This window comes from Bubalus kerabau, chromosome 14, assembly GCF_029407905.1.
Source record: "Bubalus kerabau isolate K-KA32 ecotype Philippines breed swamp buffalo chromosome 14, PCC_UOA_SB_1v2, whole genome shotgun sequence".
Taxonomy (NCBI): domain Eukaryota; kingdom Metazoa; phylum Chordata; class Mammalia; order Artiodactyla; family Bovidae; genus Bubalus; species Bubalus kerabau.
In genome coordinates this window covers 72,182,523-72,199,709 of record NC_073637.1, presented here as the reverse complement: position 1 = coordinate 72,199,709, position 17,187 = coordinate 72,182,523, and the positions used below count along the sequence as shown (strand labels likewise).

At 38.1% G+C, this 17,187-nt stretch overlaps 1 protein-coding gene across 4 annotated transcripts in view; it reads right to left on the bottom strand.

The window, feature by feature from the left end:
• RAD54B (RAD54 homolog B) overlaps positions 1-17,187 on the bottom strand; it is a 113,451-nt gene that overhangs the window by 15,169 nt on the left and 81,095 nt on the right. For all 4 annotated transcript variants that reach the window (XM_055546649.1, XM_055546652.1, XM_055546648.1 and 1 more), the window contains 3 exons: positions 9,044-9,183; positions 6,882-7,172; positions 181-356 (listed from right to left, as the gene is read on the bottom strand). In XM_055546649.1, coding sequence (XP_055402624.1) covers positions 181-356; positions 6,882-7,172; positions 9,044-9,183 — 607 coding nt within the window. The remainder of the gene's footprint in view (positions 1-180; positions 357-6,881; positions 7,173-9,043; positions 9,184-17,187) is intronic.

Here is a 17,187-nt window from a genome sequence, read left to right as displayed (position 1 = left end):
TGGTAATGATAAATTTTTAAAAGACTAGGAGCTGACCATGCCCCCAAAGAAGAAGAAAACTTATTTTTAATGTTTTCTTTTTTTTTTTCCAAAAAGAGGCAGTGAGAGGAGGGAGTAAAGACATGGTCTAAGCTAAAATTCCATAAGCACATAGAAGCAGTTATTAAACTGCCCTCTTACTTTTCAGCAGGACGAAGTTCGCGGATAACGGCTAAGAGCTTTGACAGCACCTGCAGTTTTCCGGACTCTTCCTCAGTAAACATGATCGGGTTGTAATCAGCAGGGAACACATTCATCAGGCCTTCATAGAGATTTCTTTCTTCACTCTCATCCCAAGTTGAGTTGCTTTCTTTTTCCTGTTCAAAAGGATGATTGTCAACCCTGGTTCATGTTTTTTAGACAGGGAGGAAAAAATGCTAAAATTATGGGTAAAAAAACTGAAGCTTAATAGCTACCTGAAAAGCCCACTCTAATTGTTACCTAAATCTTTAAAGGTCACAATTTGGCCATGTTTGATTAGAGCAGTTCTAATGATGTCTCCAAAATGCCTGCTCCCTGAACCCCACAAGTGCCATATCACTGCCGATGTGTGATGGAGGGGGAGGCGGGTAAGCGAGAAATAAACAGAGGAAAACAAGAGGGCAGACAGTGCTAGGAAATCTATGCTCTCCAAAACCCTGAGGATCCTCATCACTGCTGCCTCATTTTCTCTTCTTCCCTCCTTCTCTCCCTGCTGTTCCTTTTCTCTCCTGATTCGCAGGCTCACACAGCACCTCCCAGGTGATACTCAAACTCAAACACAATAGTTGACTCAATCTTATCCACTTCTTCTACAAGAAGGAATAATTCTGCCAACACATTAACAGAGAAATTTACTGTTAGTTACAGTATTTTGGCTTTTTTACAAAAAGTTTTTGTATATTATTCCAAAGAGATTATCACTACCTCCGAAATTCCCCTGCCAAAACTTACATGTGAACACAAAACTGGAGATTACATTTGTTAATGACTGCATCACTTTTTTAGATTAAATTTCTGGGATTGGCAGTCTTCTCACTCTCTCCCACATTTACCAGATTTATCACTGTTCTTGAAACTTTGTTCAGCCTATGCCCCCTGCCTGAAATGTTCCATCACTTTTTTTATTTTGCCCAATTATCCCACCCCTATAAACACTTGAGGACCCAATGCAAATTCAACCTGATTACTCACCGACACCTTTTTGGGGACATTGAGTCTTAAAATTTTATGGCTACACAGTACATTTCAACTTTGAATTTATTTAGTTGTACAATTAACAATTTTTTTATAAATCCCTAATGCTTTGATGTGTGTTATAATCTTTCATTAATAATACTAGAAACATCTTAAGGGCAGTGAATCCTATAGCATAAAATGCTTGGCACAAAGTACTAATTTTAACTTGGCTTATTCCCAAAACATAGCAATATTTGCATAAAATCACTTGATTAAAAATACTTGGAACCCTAAGATATTTACATAACTGGAATATATATGAGAGGGGAGATGGTTGCTGGCTGGTTTGGGTTAGGTTTCCTACACCAATGCCTACACCTTGGCAGGGTTATCAAAGGATGACAGACCCCAGGTCCAATCTGCAGCTTTTCATGTTCAGAAACTTGCATATGCTTAAGCTCTAGGGAAATGAGCCATACTAACCAAATTAAGAGACTAAATCAGACTATAAATTATATAAATTTATTGACCTATAAATGAGACCTGCCTATTTACACCAACTGGTCTATGTATTCTGTCCTATAAACGGTCCATGGGGAAGCCAAGTTATTAGCACTAAGTTGTCTGGTGAACATTAAACCAAAATACAAGGGAGATGAATGATCCTAAGGCACAAGAGTTTTAAACCAGGAGCACATAATCAGAATCACTTGAGGCAGCTTTTTCAAAATCTTCATGACTGGGTCCTACTCTCAGAGAATCTGAACTGGCTCACAAGTGTCTGGAGTGGACAAATGTACTCTTAAGAGCTTCCCTGAAGACCGTAATGTATACTCCTAATTAAGAATCAATTAACAGATAACATCTTTATGCTGAGACAGCCTGATTCATGGAGGTGCATCACAGAGATTTACCAGTTAGACTTCCCAAATCAACTAGATAGGGCAATCTCTTCTCTGATTCTATGCAACCCAATACTCTCCTTATAAGAAGATACACATACATCATATATAAGAAGATACACAGAAATACACAACTCTTAAAAGTTGTGACTTTTAGTATTTTTATTGGTTATATCCATGCACATTTCCTGAAGAGAAACCCATCATTTTGACTGAACTTGGGAAAACAATCTAGTTTCAGTTGGAACACATTTATTAAGCCATTGCTTAAAGATTACTTATATGTGTGAAAGGCTCATTTCAATCATTTTTTTATTGATCCTTACTTGCTATGATGTTAGAGGGATGGTAAATTATGTACTCTATTTGAAGTTTGTAGTATATTCTGCCTGTTATTAGTTAAGCGGTACATTCTAGGCCACCATAGGTTTTTTCTTTTAAGGAAGAATTCAGGATTCTTTTTTTGCTGGGCATCATGCCCAAAGAGTTTAATTTTTATCACTGTGTACAGATTCTGTTCCTTTAAAAGTTGCTTAATACATTGTTATAATCCTGTTGACTGCAGAGTTATAGAAAGCTGACTTCTCCTATGATAAACTATGTAAATATAATCCACTGTAGGAATAAACATGGAGAAATGTGACAGAACACTACATCTCCTAAATACATAATGACCTCCGCATAACATAGCACCCACAGGTTTTCTTTTCATTTGTTTGTAAATTATTTTACTGTTTAAAGAAAAATAAAAGAAGAAAAATTAAGGGTGAGTTGGGGATAATAGGGTATTAATAGTTACTGTACAACTTCCATGACCAGGCATTCTGCTAGGTTCTTTCCATATTCTTTCATCAAACTGCCCCAATAACATTATCAGGAGGTTGTTATTATCTCTGTCTTCCAGTTAAGACAAACTACGGCTCACAGACATAACTTGGCCATGGTTAAACTTGCTTTTAGTTAAATAAGTAGTCCAGAAAAAGAAATCCAAGCAGGCAAAGTGGTTGTCTGAGGAGACTTTACAAATATCTGAGAAAAGAAGAGAAGCAAAAGGCAAGGGAGAAGGGGAAAGACATACCAAACTGAATGCAGAATTCTAGAGAATAGCAAGGAGAGATAACAAAGCCTTCTTAAGTGAACGATGCAAACAAATAGTGGAAAATAATAGAATAGGAAAGACTAGAGATCTCTTCAAGAAAACTGGAGATAGCAAGGGACCATTTCATGCAAAGATGGGCACATGAAGGACAGGAATGGTAAGGACTTAACAGAAGCAGAAGAGATTAAAAAGAAGTGGTAAAAAAACATACAGAAGAACTATACAATAAAGGTCTTATATGACCCAGAAAATCACAATGGTGTGGTCCCTCACCTAGAGCCAGACATCCTGGAGTCAAGTGGGCCTTAGGAAGCATCACTACAAACAAAGCTAGTGATGGTGATGAAATTCCAGATGAGCTATTTCAAATCCTAAAAGATGATGCTGTGAAAGTGCTGCCATCAATATGTCAGCATTTGCTGACCACAAGTGGTCACAAGACTGGAAAAAGTCAGCTTTCATCCCAATCCCAAAGAAAGGCAATGCCAAAGGATGTTCAAACTATCCTACAATTGTGCTCATTTCACGTGCTAACAAAGTTACGCTCAAAATCCTTCAAGCTGGGATTCAACCATAGGTGAGCCAAGAACTTCCAGGGGTCCAAGCTGGGTTTAGAAAAGGCAGAGGGACCAGAGCTCAAACTGCCAACATTTGTTGGATCATAGAGAAAACATCTACTTCTGCTCCACTGACTGTGCTAAAGCCTTTAACTGCGTGGATCACAACAAACTGGAAAATTCTTAAACAGACAGGAATACTAGACTACCTTACCTGTCTCCTGCAAAACCTGTATGCAGGTCAAGAAGAAACAGTTAGAACCAGACATGGAACAAAGGACTGGTTCAAAATTGGGAAAGGAGTATGTCAAGGCTGTATACTGTCACGCTGCTTATTTAACTTATATGCAGAGCTGTTGCTGGTGTTCAGTCGCCCAGTCGTGTCTGACTCTTTGTGACCCCATGACTGCAGCACTCCAGGCCTCTCTATCCCTCACCATCTCCCAAAATTTGCCCAAGTTCATGTCCATTGCATTGGTGATGTCATCCAGCAATCTCATCCTCTGACGCCCTCTTCTCCTTCTGCCCTCAATCTTTTCCAGCATCGGGGACTTTTCCAATGTACTTTGCATGATATGCAGAGTACATCATGCAAAACGCAGGGCTGGATGAATCACAAGCTGGAATTAAGATTTCCAGGAGAAATATCAACAACCTCAGATATGCAGATAATACCACTCTCATGGAAGAAAGCAAAGAGGAATTAAAGAGCCTCTTGATGAGAGTGAAAAAGCTAAGAACATTTAAAAAACTAAGATCATGGCATCCAGTCCCATCACTTTATGACAAATAGAAGGGGAAAAAGTGGAAACAGTGATGATTTTCTTTTCTTGGGCTCCAAAATCATGGCAGACGGTGACTGCAGCCAAAAAATTAGAAGATTGCTTGCTCCTTGGAAAAATAGCTATGACAAACCTAGAGTGTATTAAAAAGCAAAGACATCACTTTGCCAACAAAGGTTCATATAGTTAAAGCTATGGTTTTTCCAGCAGTCATGTAAGGATGTGAGAGTTGGACCATAAAGAAGACTGAGCACCAAAGAATTGATGCTTTTGAACTGTGGTGCTGGAGAAGACTCTTGAGAGTCCCTTGGACTGCAAGGACATCAAACCAGTTAATCCTGAAGGAAATCAACCCTGAATATTCACTGGAAGGACTGATGCTGAAGCTGAAGCTCCAATACTTTGGCCACCTGATGCGAAGAGCTGACTCAATGGAAAAGACCCTGATGCTGGGAAAGACTGAGGGCAGGAGGAGATGGGGGTGACAGAGGATGAGATGGTTAGATAGCATCACTGACTCAATGGACATGAATTTGAGCAAACTTCGGGAGACAGTGAAGGACAGGGGAGCCTGGCATGCTGAAGTCAATGCAGTTGCAAAGAGTTGGACATGACTTAGCGACTAAGTAACAACAACGAAAGTGGAGAGTGAAAAAGTAGGCTTAAAGCTCAACATCCAGAAAATGAAGAACATGGCATCTGGTCCCATCACTTCATGGGAAATAGATGAGGAAACAGTGGAAACAGTGTCAGACTTTATTTTTTGGGCTCCAAAATCACTGGAGATGGTGACTTGCAGCCATGAAATTAAAAGACGCTTACTCCTTGGAAGAAAAGTTATGACCAACCTAAACAGCATATTGAAAAGCAGAGACATTACTTTGCCAACAAAGGTCCGTCTAGTCAAGGCTATGGTTTTTCCAGTGGCCATGTATGGATGTGAGAGTTGGACTGTGAAGAAAGCTGAGCGCCAAAGAATTGATGCTTTTGAACTGTGGTGTTGGAGATGACTCCTGAGAGTCCCTTGGATTGCAAGGAGATCAGCCCTGGGATTTCTTTGGAAGGAATGATGCTAAAGCTGAAACTCCAGTACTTTGGCCACCTCATGTGAAGAGTTGACTCATTGGAAAAGACTCTGATGCTGGGAGGGATTGGGGGCAGGAGGAAAAGGGGACGACAGAGGATGAGATGTCTGGATGGCATCACCGACTCGATGGACATGAGTTTGAGTGAACTCTGGGAGATGGTGATGGACAGGGAAGCCTGGCGTGCTGCGATTCATGGGGTCGCAAAGAGTCGGACACTACTGAGCGACTGAACTGAACTGAACTGAACAACATCAGAGTAGGGACTGATACTTATCGTTTCAACTCCCAAACAGAAAGTTCTCACTGTAGCCCAAATTGCCTTATGTTCAAATCCAAATGGACAGCTCAACTATGTAGCCATTAAAAACCATATTTGTAGAAGGCATCTAATGTGGGGAAATGACTATAATTTATTTAGTTAAAAAAAAAGATTTTTAAATAATAAGCATAGCATCATTACAATTAAGTTTCTCTAGAAAAAGACTACACATGTGTATCTTTAAGCTCCTATTTTCTCACCAAAAAAGGGATGGTAATAATACTTATTCCATAAAATTCTGTGAAGAATAAGTAAAATAATATTTGAAAAGTACTTAGTGTTTGATACATGTAAATGTTTAATAAGCATCAACTAAGATTATTATTATTAATACCAAATGTGGTTTTGTCTAGCTGAAGAGCTTTACCTCTTTATAACAAATTTCTCAAAGTGGTATTGCCAGGCCACAAGTTACATAAAATTTTAAGGTCTTTGATACACATTACTAAACTGTCTCCCAGTTAGACCAATTTACATTCTAACCAGTATATGATTTTTATTTTCTTCTTTGTGATTTTCACAAATTTTGTACAATAATCATGTATTACTTCTACAATGAGGAAAAAATAAATTATTTCTTAATGGTGGATTTTGTATGTGTCAAACCAAACAGAGTGACTGGCTTTGTTAACATAAAATAGGAAGGGAAACCAGGACCAAGCATTAGGTGAGGCACCAGGGGGCATGGGACACAAAATCCAGAAGGAAGACCCTGAAGCCCAGTTCACCCCTCGTTCAGCTCCATGAATAAGGACATGCTCTGAAGAACAAGCAGAAGGATGGAGGAGCTCTAGAGAAGAATCACACCGGAAAGGCTGCACAGCTTTTGGAAAACACACACATGTAACCTCAGAGATCAGTCTCATCTGCCCTCTTGGGTTCATATGACATAGAACCCTCAGCTCATATTCCTGACACAGTCTCACACACTACTTACCTTTATTGAGCCGAACAAAAGGCAGGGGTGATTGCACAGCTTTTTAAGAGCTCCGATACATATTAGATGAGAAGTATTTTCCAACAGTCCTTGAAGACAGAATCTGACGGCCTGAGAATTTAACAGTTTTCTATAAAGTGCAATCTGTAGGGCTCCTGGTCGGCAAAAGACTACATTCTCTATTTTAGGAGGGAGATATTGATTTATGACTTCTTGGGTTCTTCTAAGGATGAAGAGTCCAGTGAGGCAAGTAAGTTCAGCTGCTCTTTGCTCTCCTAACTCCCTTTCTTCCTGTGGAAAATAGCAGACTTAAAAGTGTTTTAGACAAAAAGAATACATGCAGTTAAAAAGAATATTAAATATTTTATCATGATCCAACATTTACTAATTGCTTCCCTTCAGATTTATTTTAAACAAAAATTATTTGAAATACAGTTTAGAATAGAAAAACCAACAATCATCTCTTTAAATGTTTAGCATAATCATTTAATTAAGGGAAGCCAAAGTCTTCGAATCCTTGCTTGTTTGGCTACTGCCACAACTGAGAACCACTGGAAATCAATAATCTACAAACTGAATTATCTGAAAGTAAGCTTTTATGTGAAGATACGATGGTACAATAGTCTTAAAATCGTTATCAAAGCACTAAAAAAGCAAATTCTTGGAAGAAAATATTTTGACAAGTTACTGATCCTAAAACTAAGCCTTTAAGAAATTACTGGCACAAGGCACTGCTGACTCTTTCAAAATCATTACACATTGTTTGTTCACTATATAATAGTACATCTTTAAAGTCAAAATACACTATGAGTGAAATATATTTAAATTCTCTACATAGAATCTTCTAATCTTCTACATTAGAATCTTCACAGTATAAGTACATATTTGTTTTTATATACATCATGGAAAATTTCCCTTATATTTTAAAACTATTTTCCATTTTTATTCCAAAAAAACTGGGTCACAGGTCAGAAAGTACAGTGATGCAAAAATAAGAAAATTAAAGCCAACTTTCATTAACCAGAAATAGCAAATGTCAAAACTTTTTACAAATATCTTCAAAATCATTTTGTTTGCATAAATATGCAAATAGATGTTTTATTTTTATTTGTTACAAAAAACATGATCTCAAACGATAAAGCATCATGGAAACCAGAAACCAGTTTGGTTTATCATCATAGTCCTCCATGTCTGGAGCTTAGCATTTGGCCCATTTCAGGGATTTCATATGTAAATACTGGGAAAATAAATTAATGTGATCTTATTTTTAAATAATGAATCATAAACATTTTCCTTTCTATGAAATAATTATTTTTATATGGTTCCTGGTTCATGGAAAATGCTCAGTAACTATCTGTTAACTAATCACAGTATTGTATTAATTCTGAGATTTACTTTTTTTCTCACTTTAACTTCTCTGAAATAGGATGCTTTTACAATTGATGACTTCTTACAATTACAACTGACAGTATGTTTTGTTACTGGTGCAAAAAATAATGGTGCATCCTAAAATTAACAGTATCCTAAATGCAATGAAATATACAACATACAGCACCTAACTTAGATTTTCCTATCTTCAGAAATGTTTATTTCCAATTAGTTTGTTTTCCTTAGTTTTATCTGATTTTTTTTACCCTTACAGCTAAATCTTTAAGCATTTAATAAAAATCTATGACTATTTCTTTATAATAAATTCCTAAAGCTGGTATTTCTAGGCCACAAGATACATTCACATTTAAAGCTTTTAATACATATTGGCAAACTATCTTCCAATCATACCAATTTTTATTTCAACCAGTAGAGGACAGTATTCTTAGGTACATTTGCTATTACAGTGCAAATCTAACCAATTAAAACATCAATAGAAAAGTACAAAAATCACTTCACAGTTATTTACATTTTTCAAAGTCAGTAAAGATAAACATTTTTATATGTTTACTATCATTTATAATTCTTTGTGAAGTACCTACCAATGAATCTTTTTAAAGTGATAATGTCATTTTACAAAGTAAGAAATGCAAGAGAAGTTGAAAGATTGTGGAGAAAATAAAAAATTCACTCTATTAATTTATTTTTTTCTAAATTAAAATAATACCCAAGTTATGGATGATTTTCCTAGATAAACTGGTCATTTTTAACCTACTTATTAAAGTAAACTATACCTCAGAAGCAGAAGGTTGTCTTGATATGATAATGGGTTCTTCATATATTTTTCTATAAGCTGACAAAGAGCCTAATATTCCTGGATTTACAAAATCAATTAATGTAAAAAATTCTTGGAGATCATTCTGAACTGGAGTACCTAAAGAGATAAAAGTGATCAGAAGGTCAAGTTTGTGTTTTACAGTATCAGTTTTTTTAAAGGAATTTGTACTCTCTTCCCTAAGAGGACTACATATAAGCAAAGTCTCAAATTAAGAAAGAGCAGCTAAACGAAGTTTTTAAAAATTAATAATCATGTAAATTTTTAACTCCGGTTGTAACTGTGAACTGAAGTCTTATTTAGTACAGCATTTTGGCAGAGTACAGGCTCTAGAGTCTGACTGTGCTGTGCTTAGTCACTCAGTTGTGTCTGACTCTTTGTGACCCCATGGACTGTAGCCCACTAGGCTCCTCTGTCCATGGGGATTCTCCAGGCAAGAATACTGGAGCAGGTTGCCATGCCCTCCTCCAGGGAGAGTCTGACTATTTGGGTTCAAATCCCACCTGTATCACTTACTCTCTGAGTAACCCTGAAAAGTTACTTACACAAATTTTATTTGCTGTAAAATAGGAATAATAATAGAAGTACTAGGGTTGTGAGGATCAAATGAATTAATTCATGCACTAAGAACAGTGCCTGCAGCACAATAATGTTCCATAGCTGTTATCTGTTACTATTAGAACTGTGTGACTCTGGACAAAGTTGCTTAAGTTCTTTTAAGTTAAACTGGGGATTGTTTTTTCACTTAAAAAAGTGTAAAGATAATAATTTCCCAGTGATATTACAAAGGAAAGTAAAGACAAAGGATGTGAAGTGCCTAACGTTTAATAGACACAATGAAAGGTACCTAATATTAATATATTACAAAGTAATCAGATAAAATTGGGATCGTCACTAATCCTAAAGAGTGACAGAGACGCTAATGGATTGATACACCCTGCACATACTACATGCTCAATAACTTTTGGCTAACTAATTTTTAAAGAGACACTAGCATGTTTCAATAATTATAATAATGTTAAATGAATATATAAATCAGCACAGTAAAACAGCATAATTTCAGATGAGTTTCAGAAAAGAGACTACAAAAAGTTGTCCAAAGATATAAATAATGTAAGATGTACATTAAAATGCACTTATTTCAGTAACAGATGACACGAACTTTTACAATGTTCACGAGTTTCACAATCACTTTCTTTGAAATTAAATGGGTAGACCAAGGTTGGACCAATGCTTACTAATTTTTTTAATACATCTAGTTAGTTTTAAATTTTTTCAGACACATCACATTTAAGAAAATACATTTATATTGATATGCATTTTGTTAAGCCTTTAAAAGAATCCATGACAATGATTAAGAAAAAAGTGAGGAAACAGGAAAAGCAAGAAGGGAACAAAAGGTACACGGTTCATTGTGATTGGCTTCCAGGCAGTCATCCAAATGATTAATCCAAGCTAATTCTGGTAGTTCTGTCCCCTTTGCCAACGACTGATGTTAAGAAAGAGTTTGTCTCAGACTAGGTTCTCAGAAGTAGAGCCTGAGATACAGATTAGCTACACATGATTTATGGAGAAATGACTCAGGAGAAAGGGAATCAGAAAATGCAGAGGAAGAAACCAACAATGTAGCTTGAGTTAAATTACAGGGAGCCTTACAGCAAAAACTGCACCATATAAAGTTGCTCCTGAAATTATCCTAAGGTGAAGGAGCTGGCATTTTTCACTTACTGCTCTATAGGAGTCAATCATTGACTGAGATGCAAGGGAGAGAAGAAGCTCTCATTCAACCAATGATAATTCTCCAGATAAGGCAGGAGAGTTCCTTAACCAACAGCCCCAGCAGCTAAGGGGTGGGTCCGACAGCCAGAAAAGGGGAGCTAGGGAGGGCACCGACAGTGTCTGCCAAGAGTATGCAATCCATCTTGTCCAGTGAGACATAAGAGGAAGTCAGGAGAAAAAGGCAGAGCCAGCCCCTGTTCTCCTTTAAACATCACCACATCTAGCTGTGATGTCTGGAACTGCTCTGGCCACTTGTTACAAGCATGGGGATGAAGTCAACACCAAACATGGCACAGCAAAGAACAAAAAGAACCAGAATCCTTGACAACACTGTTGGGCTGCTGTCCTCCTCCCGGAACCTGTCCTCGCTCTAGATTTGCAGTTGTGTGGGAGAATAAGCACGTTTAATTCACGTATCTGTTACTTGCAGCTGAAATCACCCTGATACGTAAGGAAAAGAGGTAAAAGCAAAACTGGAAAAAAGAAAGGTGAAACATCAGAAGGGGGTAGGAAAAGGATTTGGGGCAAAAAATAATAAGGAAGTAGAGTAAAGAAGGAAAAGAAAAGATGGATTTCCCTGGTGGTACAGTGGATAGGAATCCACCTACCAATACAGAGGATACAGGTTTGATCCCTGGTCCAGGAAGATTCCACACACCAAGGAGCAATTAAGCCTGGGTACCACTACCACCACAGCTAGAGAAGCCACCATAATGAGAAGCCTAGGCGTGGAAAAGAAGAGTAACCCCTGCTCACCACAACTAGAGAAAGCCCGCTCACGGCAACAAAGACCCAGTGCAGCAAAAAAGTAATAAACTTCTTAAAAAAAGAAAAGAAGGGGCTATAAGCTAGGCAATACACTAGGATAGTATCATTCCGATAAGTTGTCACAAATGTCTAGAAATACTTTAGTTCCCAGCTCGCTGCTTTTAGTATTCTTTTCTAATTCTAGACTATGCAGAACCTGTAGAAGCAGCTAAATAATATAACGTTAATAAAAGTTAAGTAAGCAGCAATGTCCAATGACAAGAAAAAAGGAAACACTAAAGATTTTTCAAGTTTGTGTATTTACTAAAATTATTTTCAGAGCTATGGAAGTGAAATTAAGAGAACATTCTCTTCCTCTACCTCTATCCCAGCAATAAAAGCTTTTTATTTCATTGTTTACTTTTAAGGAGACATAAATCTACCACCCAACCCAAGTACAGGAACACTACCAATAACCTACAGCTATATCCGTGTCTCTGATCTCCATAAAAAGGTGTAAGAGCTCTTTATACATACTCCTCTGTGTATTTTTCCTTTAGATCCAATAATTTCACTTTTAGCAGTCTACACAGAAAAAAGTATGTGCTTGAAGATATTCATCACATTTCAAAATTATGCAATATAACAGAAAAATGTTTACATTAAGTGTATTTTGATGTGCATTATGTGTGTCAATGAATAAAGATGGATATTGTATGTACTGGATTGGCCAGAAAGTTCATTCGGGTTTTTCCATATGATCTTATGGGAAAACCCAAACAAACTTTTTGGCCAACCGAATATATACAAAAAATAAAGAAATATGCATGTATGTTCTGTGTGTGTGTGTGTGTGTGTGTGTGACAGAGAATAATGAAACATAGCAAAATGCTAACAGCTCATTAAGAAACTGAGACTGAAGGATGACTTCCATTCTCTAGTTTCTAAGCATGCCATAATACAGCAGTACATATATGTATCTGTATGTCTGCGTGTATTTTTAACTTTTACTCTTCAATAAGAATTTTGCTTCAAATCTCATATTTTTCTTTTTTATACTATAAATAAAGGATATCTAATATTTAATGAAAGGCTATTTGACATAATGAGATGTTATGAATTGACAGTGTCCCCTCAAAATTCGTATCTTGAAAGTCCTAATTCCCAATGTGACTATATTAGAAAACAGGTTTTTTAAGGAGGTAAAGTTAAACTCATAAGGGTGAGGCCCTAATCCAACATGACTTGTATTCTTTCAAGAAGAAAGAAACACACAGGGATACACACACTCAGAGGACAGGCCATGAGAGGACCCAGTGAGCAGACGGGCATCTTCAAGGCGAGGAGAGAGGCCTCAGAAGAGATCAAACCTGCTGACAGCCTGAGACTGGACTTCCAGTCTCCAGAACGGTGGGAAAATACATTTCTGTTGTCATTGAAGAAATTCACCACCCAGTCTGTGGTATTTTGTTATGGCATCCCTAGAAGTTTAACATACCTCTATTAAATTTTAATTTAATTTTAATATTAAAACTTTTCCTGGAGGAAATATTAACTGAATATTCTTCACAGCACTGGGCCAGATAAGAGGAGGAAACAAAATCAAAATTACTTTCATTGGATTCTTAAGATAGCTTTTGAGCACCTATTATGTATGCAGCACTGCACATACTCAGAATCGAATGTTAATTCCATAATAAAACACAAATCACCTTGGGAGTAAGATACCCTGCCACTATTAAAAAGAATTTATGAAGGCAATTCTGAGCAGATGAAAACCAACTATAAGCATTTCTAAATATGAGAGCTTACCTAGTGCTAGTTTTCACCTAAATTCACAGCTCAGGAGCAGGAGCAACCAGGACAGGAAAGCAGAAACAGGGACATCTCTGGTGGTCCAGTGGTTAAGAATCCACTTTGCAAGGCAGGGGACTGAGTTCATTCCCTGGTTGGGGAACTAACCACATGCCACGGAGCAACCAGAGAGCCTGCTTGCCACAACAACAACAGCAAAAAAGGTCCCACATGATGCAACAAAGATCTGCAACTAAGACCCAATGCAGCCAAATAAATAAATATATTTTTAAAAAGAAAGAAAGAAAGCAAAACAAGGTAAAGAAGACAAAGCACAAATAAAGGGGGGCAATCCTAATTCCTCAAAGGAAATGACCTTATTGGTCATCATTGGGATAGTCCTTCTGAATGGAGTCCCAGAATCATTTTCTACTGAAAATATTAAATTTATTAATCTCCAAAATATATAAGCAACTCATATAGCCCAACATCAGAAAAACAAACAACCCAATCAAAAATTGGACAGAAAACCTAATCAGATATTTCTCCAAGAAAGACATACAGAAGGCTAATAAACTCATGAAAAGATGCTCAACATCACTATTAAAGAAATCAAATCAAAACTACAATGAGGTATCACCTCACATTGGTCAGAATTGTTGCTGTTCAGTCACTCAGTCATGTCTGACTCTTGCAATCCCATGGACTGCAGCACACCAGGCTTCCCTGTCCTTCACTACCCCCAGAGTTTGCTCAAACTCATGTCTATTGAGTCAGTAAGCCCATCCAACCGTCTCATCCTCTGTCACCCCCTCCTCCTGCCCTCAGTCTTTCCCAGCATCAGGGTCTTTTCCAGTGAGTTGGCCCTTCACATCAGGTGGCCAAAGTATAGGAGTTTCAGCTTTAGCATCAGTCCTTCAAGTGAATATTCAGGGTTGATTTCCTTTAGGATTGACTGGTTTGATCTCCTTGGTGTCCAAGGGACTCTTAAAAGCCTTCTCCAGCATCACAGATCAAAAGCATAAATTCTTCAATACTCAGCCTTCTTTATGGTCCAACTCTCTTTGACTATATGGACTTTTGTCAGCAAAGTGATGTCTCTGCTTTATAATACACTGTCTAGGTTTTAATACGATGGTCAGAATGGGCATCATCAAAAAATCTACAATCAAAAAAGCTGAAGAGGATGTGGAGAAAAGGGAACCCTCCTGCACTGTTGGTGGGAATGTAAACCAATACAACAATTATGGGGAACAATATGGAGATTCCTTAAAAAAAAAGAAACTAGGAATAAATCTACCATATGACCCAACAGTCTCACTACTGCGAATATACCCTGAGAAACCACAGTTCTACAAGACACATGTACCCAACGTTCACTGCAGCACTGTTTACAATAGTCAGGACATGGAAGCCACCTAGGTGCCCATCGACAGATGAATGGATAAAAACATGGTACATACATACAATGGAATATTACTCAGCCATAAAAAGGAACACTTCTGAGTCAGTTCTAGTGAGGTGAATGAATGTAGAGCCTGTTATAGAGAGTGAAATAAGTCAGTAAGAGAAAAACAAATATTGTATATTAATGCATATATATGGAATCTAGAAAAGTGGTATTGATGAACCTATTTTCAGGGAAAGAATAGAAACGGATACAGAGAATGGACGTGTGGTCACAGTGGGGTAAAGAGAGAGCAGGAAGAATGGAGCAAGTACATTGGATATATATACACTGCTGCTAAGTCACTTCAATCGTGTCTGACTCTGTGCAACCCCATAGATGGCAGCCCCGCTTCCTGGGATTCTCCAGGCAAGAACACTGGACTGGGTTGCCATTTCCTTCTCCAATGCATGAAAGTGAAAAGTGAAAGTGAAGTCACTCAGTCATGTCCGACCCTCAGTGACCCCATGGACTGCGGCCTTCCAGACTACTCCATCATGGGATTTTCCAGGCAAGAGTACTGGAGTGGGGTGCCATTGCCTTCTCCGATATATACACTACCAAGTCGAAAACAGATAGCTGGCGAGAAGTTGCTGTGTAACACAAGAAGCCCAGTCTAGCATTCTGTGACAATTTAGAGGGGTAGGATGAAGGGAGGGAAGGGAGGCTCAAGAGGGAGGTGATATATGTATAATTATAGCTGATTTGCATTGTTGTACAGCAGAAACCACACAACACTGTAAAGCAATTTTCCCCCAATTAAAAATCATTATCAGTTCAGTTCAGTCACTCAGTCGTGTTCGACTCTTTGCGACCCTATGGACTGCAGCACACCAGGCCTCCCTGTCCATCATCAACTCCCGGAGTTTACTCAAACTCATGTCCATTGAGTCAGTGATGCCATCAAACCATCTATCTCATCCTCTGTTGTCCCCTTCTCCTCCCGCCCTCAATCTTTCCCAGCATCAGGGTCTTTTCAAATGAGTCAGTTCTTCACATCAGGTGGCCAAAGTACTGGAGTTTCAGCTTCAACATCTGTCCTTCCAATGGGCATTCAGGACTGATTTCCTTCATGATGGACTGGTTGGATCTCCTTGCAGTCCAAGGGACTCTCAAGAGTCTTCCTCAACACCACAGTTCAAAAGCATCAATTCTTCAGCACTCAGCTTTCTTTATAGTCCAACTCTCACATCCATACATGACCACTGGAAAAACCATAGCCTTGACTAGACAGACCTTTGTTGGCAAAGTAATGTCTATGCTTTTTAATATGTTGTCTAGTTGGTCATAACTTTCCTTCCAAGGAGTAAGCATCTTTTACTTTCATGGCTGCAATCACCATCTGCAGTGATTTTGGAGCCCCCAGAAACAAAGTCTGCCACTGTTTCCCCATCTACTTGCTATGAAGTGATGGGACTGGATGCCATGATCTTAGTTTTCTGAATGTTGAGCTTTAAGCCAACTTTTTCACTCTTCTCTTTCACTAAGAAGCTCTTTAGTTCCTCTTCACTTTCTGCCATAAGGGTGGTGTCATCTGCATATCTGAGGTTGCTGATGTTTCTCCCACCTTTCTTGATTCCAGCTTGTAACTCATCCAGCCCAGCATTTCTCATGATGTGCTCAGCGTATAGGTTAAACAAACAGGGTGGCAGCAGACAGCTCTGTGGTACTCCTTTCTCGATCTTGAACCAATCAGTTGTTCCAAACAGGGTTCTAACTGTTGCTTCTTGACCCACATACAGCTTTCTCAGGAGACAGGTAAGATGGTCTGGTATTCCCATCTCTTTAAGAGTTTTCCAGATTGTTGCGATCCACACAATCAAAGGCTTTAGTGTAGTGGATGAAACAGAGGCACATGAAGGACTCAAAGACGTGGGATATGATGCAATAAAAATAACCATGCCCTGCCCGTCCTTTCTAAAAGGATAAAAGATGATCAGGAAAAGGAGCCTTGAGCAGAAAACAGAAGGGATGTAAACATTAGTAATGACAACTTTTTTCTCCTGCTACCAAAATGGTAAGTTGAAAGCACCATACAAGACCAAAATGAGGTGTGGGAAAATAATTCCTTTGAGTCGTTCAGGCCTAATTCTAGTCTAGGCCTTAAGCTAAAAAGGATAAGGCAGAAAAATATTCTTGTATTTATGTATAGTCTATCCCACTTTTCTAGACAATCTGGGCTAGAAGCTTTGGCCAGCAAAAAAACATATGCATACAGCACAAACATGGAAAAATAAAGGATATTTGTATTAAACACTTATCATATAAGGGTAGTCTTCCAAGAACTTTACATGAATTAACTCATTTGACCCTCAAAACATAAGGAATCTATTTCA